Here is a 15,914-nt window from a genome sequence, read left to right on the forward strand (position 1 = left end):
AGGTAGGTGTGATTTAAAATTTTGAAAGACCAGGGGCGCCTGGGTGGCTTAGTCGGTTAAGCATCCGACTTTCGCTTAGGTCATGATCTCACGGTTCGTGGGTTTGAGCCCCGTGTCGGGCTCTGTGCTGACTGCCAGCTCGGAGCCTGGAGCCTATTTCAGAGTCTGTATCTCCCTCTCTCTCTGACCCTCCCCTGCTCATGCTGTCTTTCTCTCTCTCTCTAGCTCCTAGAAATAAATAAAAATATTTAAAAAAAATAAAATAAAATAAAATTTTGAAAGACCATCCAGGTTTGCCCCTTCTGTTTGGGGTACCTGGGGTCACAGTACAAATGGGAGTCATCCCTCCTCTTCTCACCACAGTAGGTCTCACACCCATATGTGAGGCCATCCTGGCTTTGTCCATACCTGCCCTGTGGCCACTCCTTCAGACTTAGGAGTGTCCACACAACAGTGGGGCTGCACACACCATCAGTTGAGGCCACCCTTGGGAGTCAGGATCCAGGACAGAGGCCCATGCAGCTGTGGGAGCAGGTTCAGGGCCTGGAGCTCCAAGTACTGGGCGGAGGAGGATGGGCTCAGGGTGGACTCCTTGGACTCTTCAACCTGTGGGGAAGGCCAGCGTGAGACCCTCTGAAGCAGGGCCAGGAGCCCCAGTTGGCCAGGTGTAAGCGTGGTGCTGGCTCATGTCTCTGTCCCTCTGGAAGAGACATTTATTTATTATTTATTATGCTAAATAAATATACTAAACCATCGGCCACTTGAAGATTTTCTTCTGTGTACGTCCTCCATGTCCTCCATCCCCTCCCTCTGCTCCACAGCTTCTGCCATCTGAATGGTGACAGTGGCCCCTGCGAAGCATGTGGCTCAACCTCCACCTGGGAGCGATAGAGCTCCTCCAACTCAAGCTTTTGACTGGAGAAAACTCACATAAAGAGAGCCATCAACCAAAAAAAGTTTTTGCATGAGCAGGAAGTAACTTTCCCAAGGCAGGAGCACTCTCAGCCCCTGGTGTGCTGAGCCGGGAGACTTGGGTCTGGCCTCGGTTCTTGCTCTGCTGGGCAGCTTCCCAGAGTGGGTGATCAAGCCCTGGGCCTGGAGTCCACGGTCCCAGCTGCTCCACTTCCTAGCCAATCCTTGTGGCTCAGTTCCGTCTGTCCCTTCTTTGAGACTCGTTCGCTCACCTGTGTTTGCCCTACCCTGCAGGACCATCGGGGGGGACAGACGTGGGTGCGTGTGTCTGTGTCTCCATGAAGGTACTTTGTCTAGCTGGTTACACTGTTAGTGTCATCACCAGGCTTACTTTTCCCTGCCCTTTGCCTCTCTTTTCTCTTCCTCTCCTTCCTACCAGCACAAGATCCCTATCCCCAGAACAGTAGCTTTCCTACTAGCATTGAATCCCTCCATGGGATTGTCTGCAGAGTGAATTTCTCTTGCATTTATTTGCATGACAGAGAGTCCCAGTCATACTTATGTGTGTGTTTTGCTACTGCTGTCATTTCCTTTTCTCTTAATGTCGCTGGCCCTAAATGGCCAGCTGTCAGGTGCTTATTCTGCTAACAGGCTCTGTGCTGTGCTTTGTAGCTTTGACTCTTTCATCTCTCATGCCAGGCCTGAGATTGTGATCTCCACGAAGGCAGAGCCCAGCTTTGCTTATCTCTGGGGAAGGGGAGAGAAGGGCCCAGAAGGTGCAGAGCACTAACCATGACTTGGTGCTGCAGTCCTTACTGGGGTTGGTTCTGGAATAACTGCCAGAAAGGAGAGTGAGTTAGATTGCCTGTGGCCCACAGAACAAAAACAGCGTCCGTTGGTTGACAAAGAGCAGAGTTTGGTAAGAGCTGGACTGTGGAGTCAGGCAGACCTGGGTTTAAGTTCTGGCTCTCCTGCTTAACTCCTGGCCTGTGATTTCCCTTCTCAACACCTGTCAGGGGGGCAGCACCAGTACCTGCGTCACAGAGTTGTTGAGAGAATTAAATGAGATAAAGTGTCTGCAGCTGCATGATCCCGTAGGCCTCCACCCCAAGGGCCTGGTGTCCGGGGCCCCTTTGAGGATAAACCGTTCCCTCAACTCCCAAAGAGGAGGTGGAATGGCATGCTGTCCTTCAACGGAACTATTCATCTGTCTCAGGGATTCTTTCCTTCTGGAAAAACACTGAATAATAGGAAAAGATATGAAGGTTGATCATTGGCCTCCCAGCGAGTGTCTGGGCAGCATTAGGCAAAGGAAGCCTGGCTCTAATGTGTGCGTTGGCACTGCGCCCAGCCCCCTCCCCCTTCCCGGCTACAGAGCTGGTGCTTTCGCACTTCAGAGGATGTGGAGTGATAGCTGGCACTCGGAGCACTCTCTCTGTGCCAGGGGACTGGCTTCTGTGCTTTGTTGCCTCTGACCCGGAGACACACTGAAAGTGGCACTCATAACCTCCATTTTCCATAAGGAATCTGAGGCTTAGGAAGGATCAGTGGTTGGGCCAGGGTTTAAAGAGTGTCAGCCTGGGACGGAAACCAAGGCTGTCAGATTCTAGAAAAGGACAGAGGAGTTCCCAGTTCCTAGGACTGTGGGCTGTGGAACCTTGAAAGACACTCCCTCCAGGCCCTTCATGTTCCTGATGAGGAATCAGGCACGGAGCACGGCCCTCCGGCTGGTTCACGGCAGCCTGCCCTTGCAGCCCAGCACAGCGGCGGGCACGCTTCTGGGGTGGTGCTCCTGCGCTCAGCTCTTGAGATGGGACCTCTCCTGGCACGCGGCTCTGCCTGCTCTGGGGGCTCAGGGCCTGACCTCCAGCACTTTGGCTCGCTGTGGTCGTTTCTGTGGGCTGAGGTGGCAGGCCTGAGAGCTGCACTGGTGGCGAGTTGGAGACCCCGACCATTGACTATGTGTGGGGGGCATCTTCCTGTGACCTGTAAAACACCCTAGGGAGGATAACTACAACCTTAAAGAAGAATTTGGTTACGATGATGCCTATAGCCTGCAGGGATTTTTGAGTCTCTGTACCTTCCCCTTTCTTGGCCTTTTCTTTTGTGGATTTGCCCATTTAGAACAATTGTGGAACTGTTTTACCCTTTGGTTGGCAGCTCTGTCTGCCTTTTCTCCCCTCAGGGTGAAGGGCTCTGGTTTGGGAGCTGTTATGATAAAAGCTGCCTTTATGACTGCCTACTGTCTGCCCACGGTGTGCCCACTACTCGTCAGCACATGCCCACCTTGTGCCAGCACCGCCTGCAAGGTCTCTGAATGTGTCACCAGCCGCAAGGCAGGTAGTACTCAGCCCACTTGATGTATGAGGAAACAGCTTCTCAGTGAGTTAGGGCCGTTGCCCGAGGCTCACACTGTTACTGCTGACTGGAGCCAGGAATTTACTCAATCTGCCTGGATACAAATTCCATGCCCAGGGGACCCAGCTGGCGGAGCCAAGGCTCAAACTCCAGAGCATCATCTTTCCTTGTTCTTTGTTTCCACTGCACCTTGCCACTTCCACGCTATCCGTGAGGTGATTCTGGTGGTGCTCACAGCCCGGGGCCATACCTGATCGCCCACTAAGAAGAGCTGCCACTGGGAGACAGCAGGGGTCTGCCAGAGCTGCCCTTGCGTGGGAGAGGGGATGGGAGTGGGTGCATTAGAGAGAACCAGATATAAAGCCTGGATCTCAGTAAATATTCAAAAGAGTGAAAGAATTTGGAGCTCTTGCTCCAAATGAAGCCTTTGGCATTAATTTGGGAATGTTTGCCCAAAGCACTATTGGATGGCTCTCAGGTGTTCTAGATGCAGTGTGTGTGCTGCTGCAGCAGCCTAGATGCTGTATGGAGACACAGAGGAACCAGGAGAGGGCGCCTGGGCGGCTCAGTCGGTTGAGCATCTGACGCTTGATTTTGGCTCAGGTCGTCATCTCATGGTTCATAAGTTCAAGTCCTGAGAGGGGCTCTACACGGACAGTACAGAGCCTGCTTGGGATTTTTTTCTCTCTCTCTGCCCTTCTTGCTCTCTAAACAAACAAACAAACAAACTTAAAAAAAAAAAAGGTGCCAAAAGAGAATTCTCTGCCTCCACGAAAACTGGTTGAATCCTAGGATATCACAGAATTCTTGGCAGTTTAGTTACTAAAACAGGGCCCAAGGGTGCCTGAGTGGCTCTCTTGGTTAAGTGTCTTATTTTTTTTTTTAATTTTTCTTTAATGTTTTNTTTTTTTTAACATTTACTTAGAGTGCACATGCATGGGGGAGGGGCAGAGAGAACGAGAGAGAATTCTAAGCAGGCTTGTGTCAGCACAAAGCCCAACATAGGGCTCAATCCCACAAACTCTTGAGATCATGACCTGAACTGAAACTGAGAGTCAGACACTTAACCAGCTGAGCTATCCAGGCACCCCCTGAAAAACAGTATTTAATAAAGTTGAAGACAGGCATACCCCATGACCCAGAAGTTGTATTCATAGGGTTCGGGTACGTGCCCATCCAGACATATGTGCAAAAATGTCACCACAGCATGATATATAACAGCCAAACTTGAAACAGTCAGTAGCAGAATGGATAGTGACATTGTGGGATATTCCTACTGCTCACTTAGCAAGGTAAATGAACCATCTGTAGCTACATGCAGTAATCTTACCTAACGTTAAGCAAATGGTGCTACACATGTAATACATACAATGTAACTTATTTCCGTAAAATCCAAAACTAGGCAGAAGTGAATTATCGTATTAGTATAGTAGGGATGTATATGTAGCAAAATTATTTTTTATTAAAAATTTAGAAGTTCCGGCTTACTCATTAGAAATTATTAAATTATTACAAGTCAGGAAGGTGTTTACCTCTGATGGGAGAGAATTGGATCAGGAAGGGACATGCAGAGGCTTTTGAGTTGCTGTTTTCCTTTTTTTTTTTTATGCTTATTTTTGAGAGAGGGATCACGAGTGGGAGAAGAGCAGAGAGAGAGAGAGAGAGAGAGACAGAATCAAAAGGAGGCTCCAGGCTCTGAGCTGTCAGCACAGAGCCCGATGTGGGGCTCGAACCCACGAGTAATGAGATCATGACCTGAGCTGAGGTCAGATGCCCAACTGACTGAGCCACCCAGGCGCCCCCGACTATTTTCCTTCCTGACCTTGGTGCTGGTTACGTGGGTGGGCTTTTGCAGTCTCATTGTTAAACTCTACGTGTATGTGTCAGTTCTTTGTGTACATGTGGGTTGCAGGTGTGGCCCTTTGCTGGTCTCTGGGGCTATAAACAGGTGCATGCTTGGTCCACATGTACTGTGTGCTGGGGTGGGGGGGGTGGTATTGGTAACTTGAGCACATTATTTCAATTATCTTGAGCCATTTTACTAATGAAGAAACAGGCTTAGAGAAACTGAGTTGCTTCCTCTGGTCACCTAGGTCCTCAATGGCAGTGCCGGGAATCTAACTAGATCTGCCCACCTCTGCTCCATCCTCCATACTCTGGAGCTTCCCTGTACCTCCTTCTCTCACTGATCAGTTAGGCTCCTGGGGTCATACATCTTTCTGCTTAAAAAGGAATTCCTTGGGGCACCTTCTGCCTCAGTAGGTAGAGCTTGCAACTCAAGATCTCGGAGGTCATGAGTTCAACCCTTATGTTGGGCATAGAGTTTACATTTAAGAAAAAGAAAAGAAAAAGAAGGAGGAGGCTCCCGGGTGGCCAGTCAGGTAAGCATCCACCTTCAGTTCAGGTCATGATCTCATGGTTCATGGGTTTGAGCCCCACGTTGGGCTGTTGTCAGTGTGGAGCCTGCAGGTCTTCTGTCCACCTCACTCTCTGCCCCTCCCCTGCTCTTTTCCAAGCGCGCACTCTCTCTCTCTCAAAAATGAATAAACATTTAAAAAAAAGGAATTCCTCAGCCATCCATCTGTGGCAGGATTCCCCTTATAGAAACGAGGTGATGTTGGTGTTCTCCTCCCGCTGCTTCCTTCTCCACTTCTGTCTCCACTTCCGTCTCCACTTCCTTCTCCGCTTCCTTCGCTGCTTCCTTCTCCACTTCCGTCTCCACTTCCTTCTCCACTTCCTTCTGTGCTGCTGGGCCAGGGCAGCCAGTCCATCCCTCTTGGACTTGCAGAGACCAGTTTCCCTTCCACTTAGTTCTGGACACGAGCAAGGGGTGTGTGTGTGTGTGTGTGTGTGTGTATGAATTTATGTGATGCATGATTCATTCACATGGTACAGAATTCAAAAGCATATGTCATCAACAGTAACACCCTCAGTAGCCTTTTCTGGAAGCAACCATTTACTAGTTTGTTTTATATCCTCCCAGAGATATTGTCAGGCTTTATGAACAAATATGTATATATTTACACTTACACCTTTTTGCAGGTTCTACACTTGTGGTGGCATATGATGCATATAGTCTGCTCGCTCGCTCTTTTTTTCTTCGATCCTTCCTTCCTCCCTCCCTCCCTCCCTTCCTCCCTTCCTTCCTTCCTTCCTTCCTTCCTTCGTGCACCTGCAGTAATCAGCCCATAAAGAGCTGCCTCATTTTTTTAGAAAAAAATTTTAATGTTTATTTATCATCGAAAGAGAGAGAGCATGATCATGGGAGGGGCAGAGAGAAGGGGAGACACAGAATCTGAAGCAGGCTCCAGGCTCTGAGCCGTCAACACAGAGCCCGACATGGGGCCTGAACTCACAAACTGTGAGATCGTGACCTGAGCAGAAGTTGGATGCTGAACCCACTGAGCCCCCCAGGCACCTCAAGAGCTGCCTCACTGCTAGTGAATGCCACTCGCCACTCTGCAGCCAGCCCCTTAGGGCTGCTTTGTATGTCTGTCACCTTCCTTATATGTCACTTCTCCCCTGTACGGGGTATGCCTGTAGCATAAATTTCCAGAAGTGAAGTATAGGTCAGAAGTACGAAAAGCCGTGTTTTTCTTCTTTTGATGTAATGTGATGTTGTTAGAGGAACATTCATGAGTTTAAGTCAAAACTGTATACAGGGCATTTTCAGAGAAGCTGCACTTCCATCTCTAAACCTGTCACCCTGTTCCCTTTCTTTTTACATATAATGGTAACTTTCTCTACTTACTCTTCTGTCCCTCCACATTTAAATTACAGAAAGAATGGTTTTCAAGATGCTGAAGTAAAACCCAAGAACAAATAGTCTCGAATGAAGACTTTTATCTGGGATGGGCTGCGGCCAGCCCAGGGCCCTGAGATGGCTGAGTCATCAGAGGGAGTAAAGTCTTGGGCCACTCTCTCCTAGGGCGTGATCTCATTTAATCCCCAGAACAGTCCTTAGACCTTCCTGTCTCAGCACCAGCCCCGTTCTTGCTGTGTGACCTGGGGTCCCCTGCCTGACCTCTCTGAGCCTCCAGCTTTCTCATTCTTGGTTTTACTTGGAGTTTTCTCTTTTTGCCTTTCCTGGGGGTTTCTGTGGTTCCGTGTGTCTGGAAGGGCCCTCTTACTCTATTTGTGTCTTGTCTGGTTTGCCTGTAACACTTGCATCAGCCAGTCGGAACTTGTTCTCCTTTTCGTTTGGTAACCATGGTTTAAGTTGCAGCACGATCAGCATACAGTGACGTGTACATATCTTAAGTGTCAGTTTGACGATTTTTTTTCCTTGAACTTCTTTTTTTAAGGTTTTTAAAAAAATTCTGGTTAGTTAACATTCAGTGTAATATCAGCTTCAGGTGTACGATAATAGTGATTCAGCATTTCCATACAACACCCAGTGCAGTTTGATGGATTTTTAAATTCATTAAGGCATATGCATGTTTATGTAACCAGCACTAAAATCAAGATCTAGAATGTTTCCATCTCCTCAGAAAGGTCCCTTTCCCAGTTAGTGTCTTCCACGCCCCAGGTAACCACTATTCTAACCTATGAGTTTTGCCTATTTGTTCGGTCTTTTTTTTTTTTTCCCTTAAGATTTTATTTTATTATTTTTTAAAATGTTTTATTTATTTCTGAGAGAGAGAGACAGAGAGAGAGAGAGAGAGAGAGAACCCAAAGCAGTCTTCAGGCTCTGAGCTAGCTGTCGCTGTCACCCAAAGCAGTCTTCAGGCTCTGAGCTAGCTGTCAGCACAGACCCTGACGTGGGGCTTGAACCCATGAACCGTGAGATCATGACCTGAGCCAAAGTCGGTTGCTTAACTGACTGAGCCACCCAGGTGCCCCAAGATTTTATTTTTAAGTGATCTCTACACCCATCGTGGGGCTGAACTCATGACCCTGAGATCAGGAGTCACACGCCTCACCGACTGAGCCAGCCGGGTGCCCCTGTTTTGCCTGTTCTTGAACTCCATCTGTGTTCAGTCACACAGGATGTGCTCCTGTGTCTGGGTTCTTTCACTCACTGTTTTTTTTTTTTTTTATTTTTTTTTTTTAAATTTTTATTTTTTAATGTTTTATTTATTTCTAGGAGAGAGAGACAGCGTGAGCAGGGGAGGGACAGAGAGAGAGGGAGTCACAGGCTGAAACAGGCTCCAGGCTCCGAGCTGGCAGTCAGCACAGAGCCCGACGCGGGGCTCGAACTCACAAACCGCGAGATCATGACCTAAGCGAAAGTCGGAAAGTCGGACGCTTAACCGACTAAGCCACCCAGGCGCCCCTTTCACTCACTGTTTTTAAAATCCATCCAGATTGTTACAGTAGCCTTCGTTCATGTCTTTGTATGAATATGCCACACTTTGTTCAGTTCACCTTCTGATGGAGATTTGAGTTGTTTCTAATTTAGAGCCTTTATGAAGAAAACTGTTAGGATAGTTTGTACACAAGTTTTCTTGTATAGATATGTACACCTTTTTCTCAGATTCAGGTAGAAGTGGAACTGCTGAGTCCTAGGGTAGGTGGATGTTTTACTTTAGAAGCTGTCACCTTCATTATGCAGCGTGAGACCCCTCACCCCCGTGTATGAGAATTCTAGCAGCCCCACCTCCCGCCAGCTCTTATTATTGTCAGTCTGCTTGGTTTTAGCCATTTTAGGTGTGTGGAGGTATCCGATCCTGCCTCTGAGAAGTAGCGATGAGCCCTTTGTCCTACACTGGCCCTGTTGTGCAGAATTACCCAAGTCTCTGTTCATTTTTTACATCGTGTTCATCTTTCATTGATAGACAGTAATGTACTTTAGATTTTTTTATGTTTATTCATTTTGAGAGAAAGAATAGCACACACACGCACGCTCGAGCAGGGGAGGAGCAGAGGAGAGAAGGAGAGTCCCAAACAGGCTCTGCACTGTCAGCACAGAGCCTGATATGTGGCTCAGCCCCACTATCTGTGAGATCATAACCTGAGCTGAAATCAAGAGTCAGACATTCAACCAACTGAGCCACTCCGTAATATATATTCTTTATATATTAAGTCTATTAAAGTATATAATATCAATAGACTTATTAATATTATATACTTTAATAGACTTATTAATAGACTTATTAATAATTTAAGACTTATTAATATATAATTTAATAGACTTAATATATATTAATAGACTTAATATATATAGTCTATTAATAGACTTTATATGTGAAGTGTATTTTTTCAGTGGTGTCATTTGATGAGTTTTTTGTTTTTTTGAGCAGCAAAAGTTGAACAGTGAAAGTTTTTTAGGATATAAGATTAGAAAGGAAGAATAGGAAAGCTCTTTTACAGAGAGAGAAATAGAGCACGAGTGAGGGAGGGGCAGAGAGAGGATCCCAAGGTCAGTGCGGGGCTCAAACTTCCAAAACATGAGATCATGACCTGAGCCTAAATCAAGGGTCAGATGCTTAACCGACTGAGTCACCTACACACCCTGAGTTTTACTTTCTAAATGAAATTTGGCTTTTTTTTTTTGATCCTTTTCCTGATTATAAAAAAATGTTTTCATGGAGGAAAACTTGGAAAATGAAGAAAATAAAAACAGCTCCTAATCCTGCTGCACAGAAATAAACATTGCTAGCATTTTGCCGTGTTTCCAGCTTGTCCTTTTTTAATGTATCTGTTCGTTTACTGAGCATGTGTTATATGCCAGCCTGAGGTGACAGCATGGCACAAGACAAAGTTCCCACCCTTGTGGGGTTTGTCGTCTAGTGGGACAACCTTCAGTGAACATGATGAGCAGTAATGCTGGTGCGAAGGAAGGAAATGAAGGTGGGGAGGGTCTGGTTAGGGTCGTCACAGAAGGCTCGCAGAAGAGTTGATATCTTGTTGGGCTTTCTTTTTTTTTTTTTTTTTATTGCAGTTTTATCCTATTTACAGTTTGATGACTTTCTTTCCTCCTCAACCTTATGTTGTAGACATTTTCCCATATTAACTATTCTTTGAAAACATTATTTTTAAGAACTGTATACTTTTCCATCATATGGATGTAACCAGACTTTATCTAACCAGCCTGCTATTGTTGGGCCTTATTTAGGAAGCTTCCATTTTTTTGTGTTACTCTCTTGCCATAGCCCTCCTTAGTTCTTTAGGGCAGGGTCACATAGGTAGACTCAGGAGGGAAAGCGCAAAGCGCCCGTGGCCTGGGCTTCTCCTGGGTCCTCTGGCTCCATTTTGGGTGCTCCCGCTCAGACTCTTGCCCCCCTGAAGCCCTTCTCTTTCCAGATGGTCTTGTCCTCCCCTCCGAGGATCGCTGCCAGGAAGGCAGTGCCTGTGGTTGGGGCCCCAGGCAGCGGTGAGCTCTGGCAGGTACAGGATTCACCCTTGGAGACCTCCTAGGTCTCCAGATGGGGAGCAGACGGGCCCCCTGTCCTGAGGCCTCCTCCTACCCTCACTCTCCAGCCATCTGATTATCTCCCAGCCTGGGTGGCAGCGTCCCACCCAGGCACATCTGTGTGTGATGGTGACTCACTAGCCGAGAGTGACTCAGGATTCATCTTATCATACTTTACAGCGGAGATAAATCCTACCCTCTGCCCCCGTCCATTAGACTACAGTGTGGGTAGGAGGCTGGTTCACCACTTGTAGTTCAGAAGACCTCGTGTCGGTGAGTCCGGGAAGCCAGAGCATTTCCACTTGTCCCACGAGAGTAGCATAGGACTTCCATCCCTGGGACATGGGGTATGTTACTCAACAGCCTCGGCTTCCACTGAAATAGGGGTGGTAGTAACACTTCATGGGGTTCAGTCGTGCTCCCAGCATGTGTCCAGTGAGTGTCCACAGTTGCGGTTCCCTGGGATACAGAAATAAACCAGAAAGCAGGGCCTTGCTTTATGGTGTCCAGTGACAGGATGACCCCAGGATGTGCTCAGGGCTGCACTGGGGTGAGCAGGTGCTGAGGTATTATCAGCAGGGCAGGGACCTCGCTGCCCTCAGAGTGCCTTGTCCCCCTCACTCGTGACTCCAGGAGTGCCACTAAGCTCCTTGCTTCCCTCGGAGGTGCTCTGAGCCACAGCTTGGATGCCAGCGCTGCAGAAGTCTGGTGGGCAACACCTCAGGAAGCCGTCCCGCCCAATCCCCCAGCCCACTGCTGTTCCCCCCCGAACCTCCCCACTGCTTTACAACCCCTCCAGCAAGTATTTCTGGAGCGCCTCCTGCCCCAGGCATCAAGGACTTGACCTCAAGGCAGGTACCTTCCGGTGGAGCTTGGCAGTTAGTGAGCAAGAAAACAAATCTGCCAAGATGGTTTCTGAGAGCTCTAAGCATATAAAGATGACATGCAGTGATGAAAGGAGTGCCCTGGACGTGGTGGGGGTTGGCTAGTGGGGTATTCCAGGGAAACCTTCTGGTGAGGGAGCAGTGAAGGGTTGCTTCCCAGCCAGAGGAAGGCAGCATGTGAAAATCCGGGGCCCAGAGACTCCAAGGATGGGCTGAGGAAGTGCAGGGCCCTGAAGACTTCAAAGGGGAATTCTGATTTTATTCCAGATTCACTGAGAAGTCCCTAGAGGCTGAATGGATAAAACCTTCAAAGACATTTCCCTAGGGGCACGTGGGTGGCTCAGTGAGCATCTGACTTCACTTCAGGTCATGATCTCTTGGTCATGAATAAACATTCAAGACATTTCCCTATAGCAGCACTCAAACTGACCCAGGTGCTGCTGGGGAGGGGATGCCAGTGCCAAACCTGGGCAGCCCTGCCCCTGCCAGCCCCCCACCCTTCACCTGCCCCCACTTGCTCTAGCCTCTTTTTTTTAAATTTTTTTTTTTAACATTTATTCATTTTTGAGAGATAGACTGCAAGTGGGGGAGGGGTAGAGAGAGAGGGAGACACAGAATCCAAAGCAGGCTTCAGGCTCTGAGCTGTCAGCACAGAGCCCATTGCAGGGCTCAAACTCACAAGCCATGAGATCAAGACCCAAGCGGAAGTTGGAATCTTAACCAACTGAGCCACCCAGGCGCCCCCCCCCCACTTTTTTTTTTGCTTTAAAAAAAGAGGAAAGCATATCAATCATTGAATTGGCTGAGGGGGTAAGGGATTGGTATCCACTTCCTGAAGGCTAGGCTGTGATGGGCAGGCAGGAACCTTGAAAGGAAGGGCTGGATACCAGAGCGGACTTTCAATCTCTTGTCCCTGGGCCACCTTCTCATAGGCCTGGGCCCTTCCCTTGGACGAAGTGGGCCGAGAGGACCTGGGAGGTTGCCCAGGCCTGAGCAGCCAGTCTCCCCTTTGCTCTTCCCCAGGAGGCCTCTGCAACCTGTGTCCAGACAGGGCCAACAAGGAGCACATCCTGCAGACAGGGGGCATCCCCCTCATCATCAACTGCCTGTCCAGTCCCAACGAGGAGACCGTGCTGTCTGCTGTCACCACGCTCATGTACCTGAGCTCGCCAGGCTCTGGCTCGCACCCTGAGCTGACCGCCATGCCCGTGGTGCAGTGCATGCTGCGCTTCTCTCTCTCAGCCAATACAAGGCTCCGGAACCTGGCCCAGATCTTCCTCGAAGACTTCTGTTCCCCAAGCCAGGTGGCGGAAGCCCGCAGCTGGCGGGCTCACTCTGCCCTGGGCATCCCACTGCCAAGGACTGAGGCCCCCCAGCAGCCCTGACCCAAGGAGATTTCACGGCCATGGCACCCTGACTGCTGGAGATGAGACCACGATCCGGGTGGGGGCTCAGGGAGCAGGAGCACCCTGGCTCCCCCTGAGCATGTTCTCTCCAAAAGTTGCCCTTTAAGGTATTTTAAAGGTGAGTCTTCTCAGTGTGACAGGTGTTTACACTGTGATGAGAGGCATGAGTGAGGAAGCCAGAATGGAGGGATGTGGAAGAGGGCAAAGGCAGTGCCATTTCCATAAGCTGACATTCTCAACCAGATGGAGGTCAAGGGCCTGCCTCCTGCCGCCACCAAGCCCTTGTGTGAGAGTGAAGCCGCTGGGACCCAAGATCCAGAGGCCTTACAGAAGGGGTCGTCATGAGGAGCAGCTGTGCCTGGGATTAGGAGAATTGCTTCTGTTTGAGGGAAGAGGAATTCTTTAACATATCTGGAGTAATCGTGAGGAATAGAAATGAGAAGCCAGCTCTGGGAAGCTGGCCATGCCCACTCCAGGGCTATGGAAGCTGGGTACCTACACCGCAAGCTCTCCCTGCTGGGCACTGGGTATGGTGGACACCAGCCCGGAGAACTCTGGCCGAGGATCACCTGTTTATCCACAGGCCTATCTGCCAAGCACCATGAGCTTCAAAGACAAAGGTGTGGTCTCTATTCTGTAGAGATGCAGTCCATAAGACCAGGAGTATGAGGGTGAGGACACATCAGAATAAGGCAGAGCCTTGAAGCTGCATAGTCTCCCCTCACCACCCTGTGGCCCCAGCCTGAGCGCCCTGGCCCTCCTCTGCCATCAGGGTTGGGTTAGTGAGGAGTCATCCCTGGCCCTGGAAGTCTCAGACTCAGGAGGGCTTCGGGAAGGCAAGAGTGGTGGCTTAAGGGACCAGATACTGACAAGTCTGTGGCTTAGAGTCCATAATGTACATTGACCAGCACAGGGGAAGCGGTGTGGGATGCCCCTGGAGAGTCGGGGTTCAGGAGCAATGGGGAACTTCCTGGCCTCCCTTCTGCACTCCCTTAAGGTTGACCTCTAACATGGCCAAGATGAAAGATGGCAGATACAAGAGGGATGGTATCCAGACAGAGGTGGCATGAAGGATAGGAAGAGGGAAGAGAAAGCTTCCTTCTCAGCCTGCATTCCACCTGCTTCCCTAGGGCTCCTATACCTTTACTTTCCCAAATAAAGGACGTTTAAAGAGTGGTGAGCCAAAGTGTTTTATTAAAAAGGTTCCTGAGAAGTTTTCCCACCATGTTTGCCAGCCATCTTGTGGGGTTCCAGGTGGCTGGCTTGTGAGAACCGAGGTTCTTGTTCTCCCTGCTCTACGGTGCTGGTGGCCACCGCCATGACGCTGCCCTGTCCTGCAGCTCTGCTGGGGTTCCCTGCTGGCCTGCCTTCCCTTCCTTCAGCTTCTTCCCACCGTCCCGGCCCCCCGCTTGCTGTCTATGATCTCCCTCCAGTTGTCACTCCAGGACAGCAGCCGTCTCTTTGTGGAGGGCAGGGCGAGGTGCTGGTTGTGGCAGCAGGTGAACAAGATGTGCTCCCAGCTTGGGGTCTCCTCTTGGCCTGGGACAGGACGCGGGAGAAAGGCAGGGAGATGCAGTCTGTAATCTGGCTATTTTTACTCCCTCCCTAATCCCAGCAGGCCAAATGCCTGGAAGGTTGCCAGGAAAACAGGTCTAACCTCGAATGGTGTCCTTGTCGTCAATGAGCAGGTCCCCCAAGACCACCGTCTTGTCCCTCGTCAGGATAATGCGCTCCACAAACTGCGGCCCCAGGTGGTTCTCCACCCAGCGGTACTGTGGACGGGGGCACGGGTCTGTCAGCAGGGCCAGGAAGCAGGTGGGAGTGGGGTCTCCTGCCCTTGAGACGCTGCTCCCCTTCCCCTACCCCCCACTTCCTGTGTTTCTGCTGGTTTATGTTTAAAAAAAAAATTAAGCATTTATTTTGAGAGAGAGAGCACAAGCAAGAGAGCAGGGGAGAAGCAGAGAGGGGGAGAGAGAGAATCCCAAGCAGGCTCAGCGCCATCAGCACAGAGCCTGACCCTTAACTGGCTGAACCACCCAGGTGCCCCGCTGCTGGGTTACTTTAAATCTCAGGACNGATAATGCGCTCCACAAACTGCGGCCCCAGGTGGTTCTCCACCCAGCGGTACTGTGGACGGGGGCACCGGTCTGTCAGCAGGGCCAGGAAGCAGGTGGGAGTGGGGTCTCCGGCCCTGGAGATGTGGCTCCCCTTCCCCTACCCCCACTTCCTGTGTTTCTGCTGGTTTGTTTATTTTTTTAATTTTAAGCATTTATTTTGAGAGAGCGAGCACAAGCAAGAGAGCAGGGGAGAAGCGGGGGGCGGGGGGGGGGGGNCTGGGTTACTTTAAATCTCAGGACCTAGGAAGCAGTGTGCTCTCAGGTGCTGGGGCAGCCGCACCTTCTCACCCACACAGTGTTCATACTTCGTCAGAGGGCTGGTGCAGATGAAGACCTCGGTGCTGCACAAAGGGCACAGGTTAGGGTTAGGGTGGTGCCCTCCCTCTTCTCCACCGCCCCTCCCCTCTTTGCCCTTCCTCACTCCTGCATGTTGTTCATCTCCTGCAGGGCTTCCAAGGCTCCTGGGATAGGCTCCAAGTCTAGGAAAAAGCCTGGGGCTTCATACACACTGGCCACTTTGTCCTGAAAGATAACATGTTCTTGTCCCAGCTTCTGCCTCCAGATCTAGCCCCAGGGAGGATTCTCAAAGATTCCTGGGGGGCTTTGGTCCCCAAATCAGAGCCACAGGGAGAGGAAGTTTGCTTAGGGGGAAGCACTCCGACCGACTTTCGTGCCCAGGGTGAACAATGGATTCTAAAGTAAGGGTGTTGTTAAAGGGGGAAGACAGTCTTGCCCAAGAGGAGGGCTCCCATTTCTGGGTGTGGTGGGGTCGGGGCTCGGGCTCCCTTGCATCCGATGGGGTCTGGGCCCTTGCTACCGGGTATCCTGTGGGGTCGGGGCTCCCCGCTCCCGGGGACACTGGGTACGGGGCTCCCTGCCCNGG

The 15,914-nt window shown here is 50.1% G+C and overlaps 2 protein-coding genes across 4 annotated transcripts in view; one reads left to right on the plus strand and one right to left on the minus strand.

Moving 5' to 3' along the window:
* ARMC7 (armadillo repeat containing 7) overlaps window positions 1-14,094 on the plus strand; it is a 19,834-nt gene extending 5,740 nt beyond the window's left edge. The window contains exon 3 of one of the 2 annotated variants that reach the window (XM_077754302.1): window positions 12,532-12,756. In XM_077754302.1, the coding sequence (XP_077610428.1) occupies window positions 12,532-12,672 (141 nt within the window). In that variant the 3' untranslated portion in view covers window positions 12,673-12,756. Of the gene's footprint in view, window positions 1-12,531 lie in introns of both variants that reach the window. The other variant, XM_077754295.1, reaches the window with a different exon arrangement.
* Window positions 14,089-15,902, minus strand: NT5C (5', 3'-nucleotidase, cytosolic). 2 transcript variants are annotated; one of them, XM_077754324.1, is made up of 4 exons: window positions 15,453-15,902; window positions 15,320-15,372; window positions 14,572-14,686; window positions 14,089-14,453 (listed from the first exon to the last, which is right to left on the minus strand). In XM_077754324.1, exons 2-4 carry the CDS (start codon window positions 15,332-15,334, stop codon window positions 14,293-14,295), a joined length of 291 nt encoding a protein of 96 aa, XP_077610450.1. In that variant the 5' UTR covers window positions 15,335-15,372; window positions 15,453-15,902; the 3' UTR covers window positions 14,089-14,292. The 2 variants fall into 2 exon arrangements, with proteins under 2 accessions (XP_077610450.1, XP_077610442.1); XM_077754316.1 differs by having other exon boundaries at window positions 15,312-15,372.
* Between the last annotated feature and the right edge of the window lie 12 nt (window positions 15,903-15,914).

The sequence above is a fragment of the Crocuta crocuta genome, unplaced genomic scaffold (genome assembly GCF_008692635.1).
Source record: "Crocuta crocuta isolate KB4526 unplaced genomic scaffold, BGI_CrCroc_1.0 scaffold50, whole genome shotgun sequence".
Classification (NCBI taxonomy): Eukaryota; Metazoa; Chordata; class Mammalia; order Carnivora; family Hyaenidae; genus Crocuta; species Crocuta crocuta.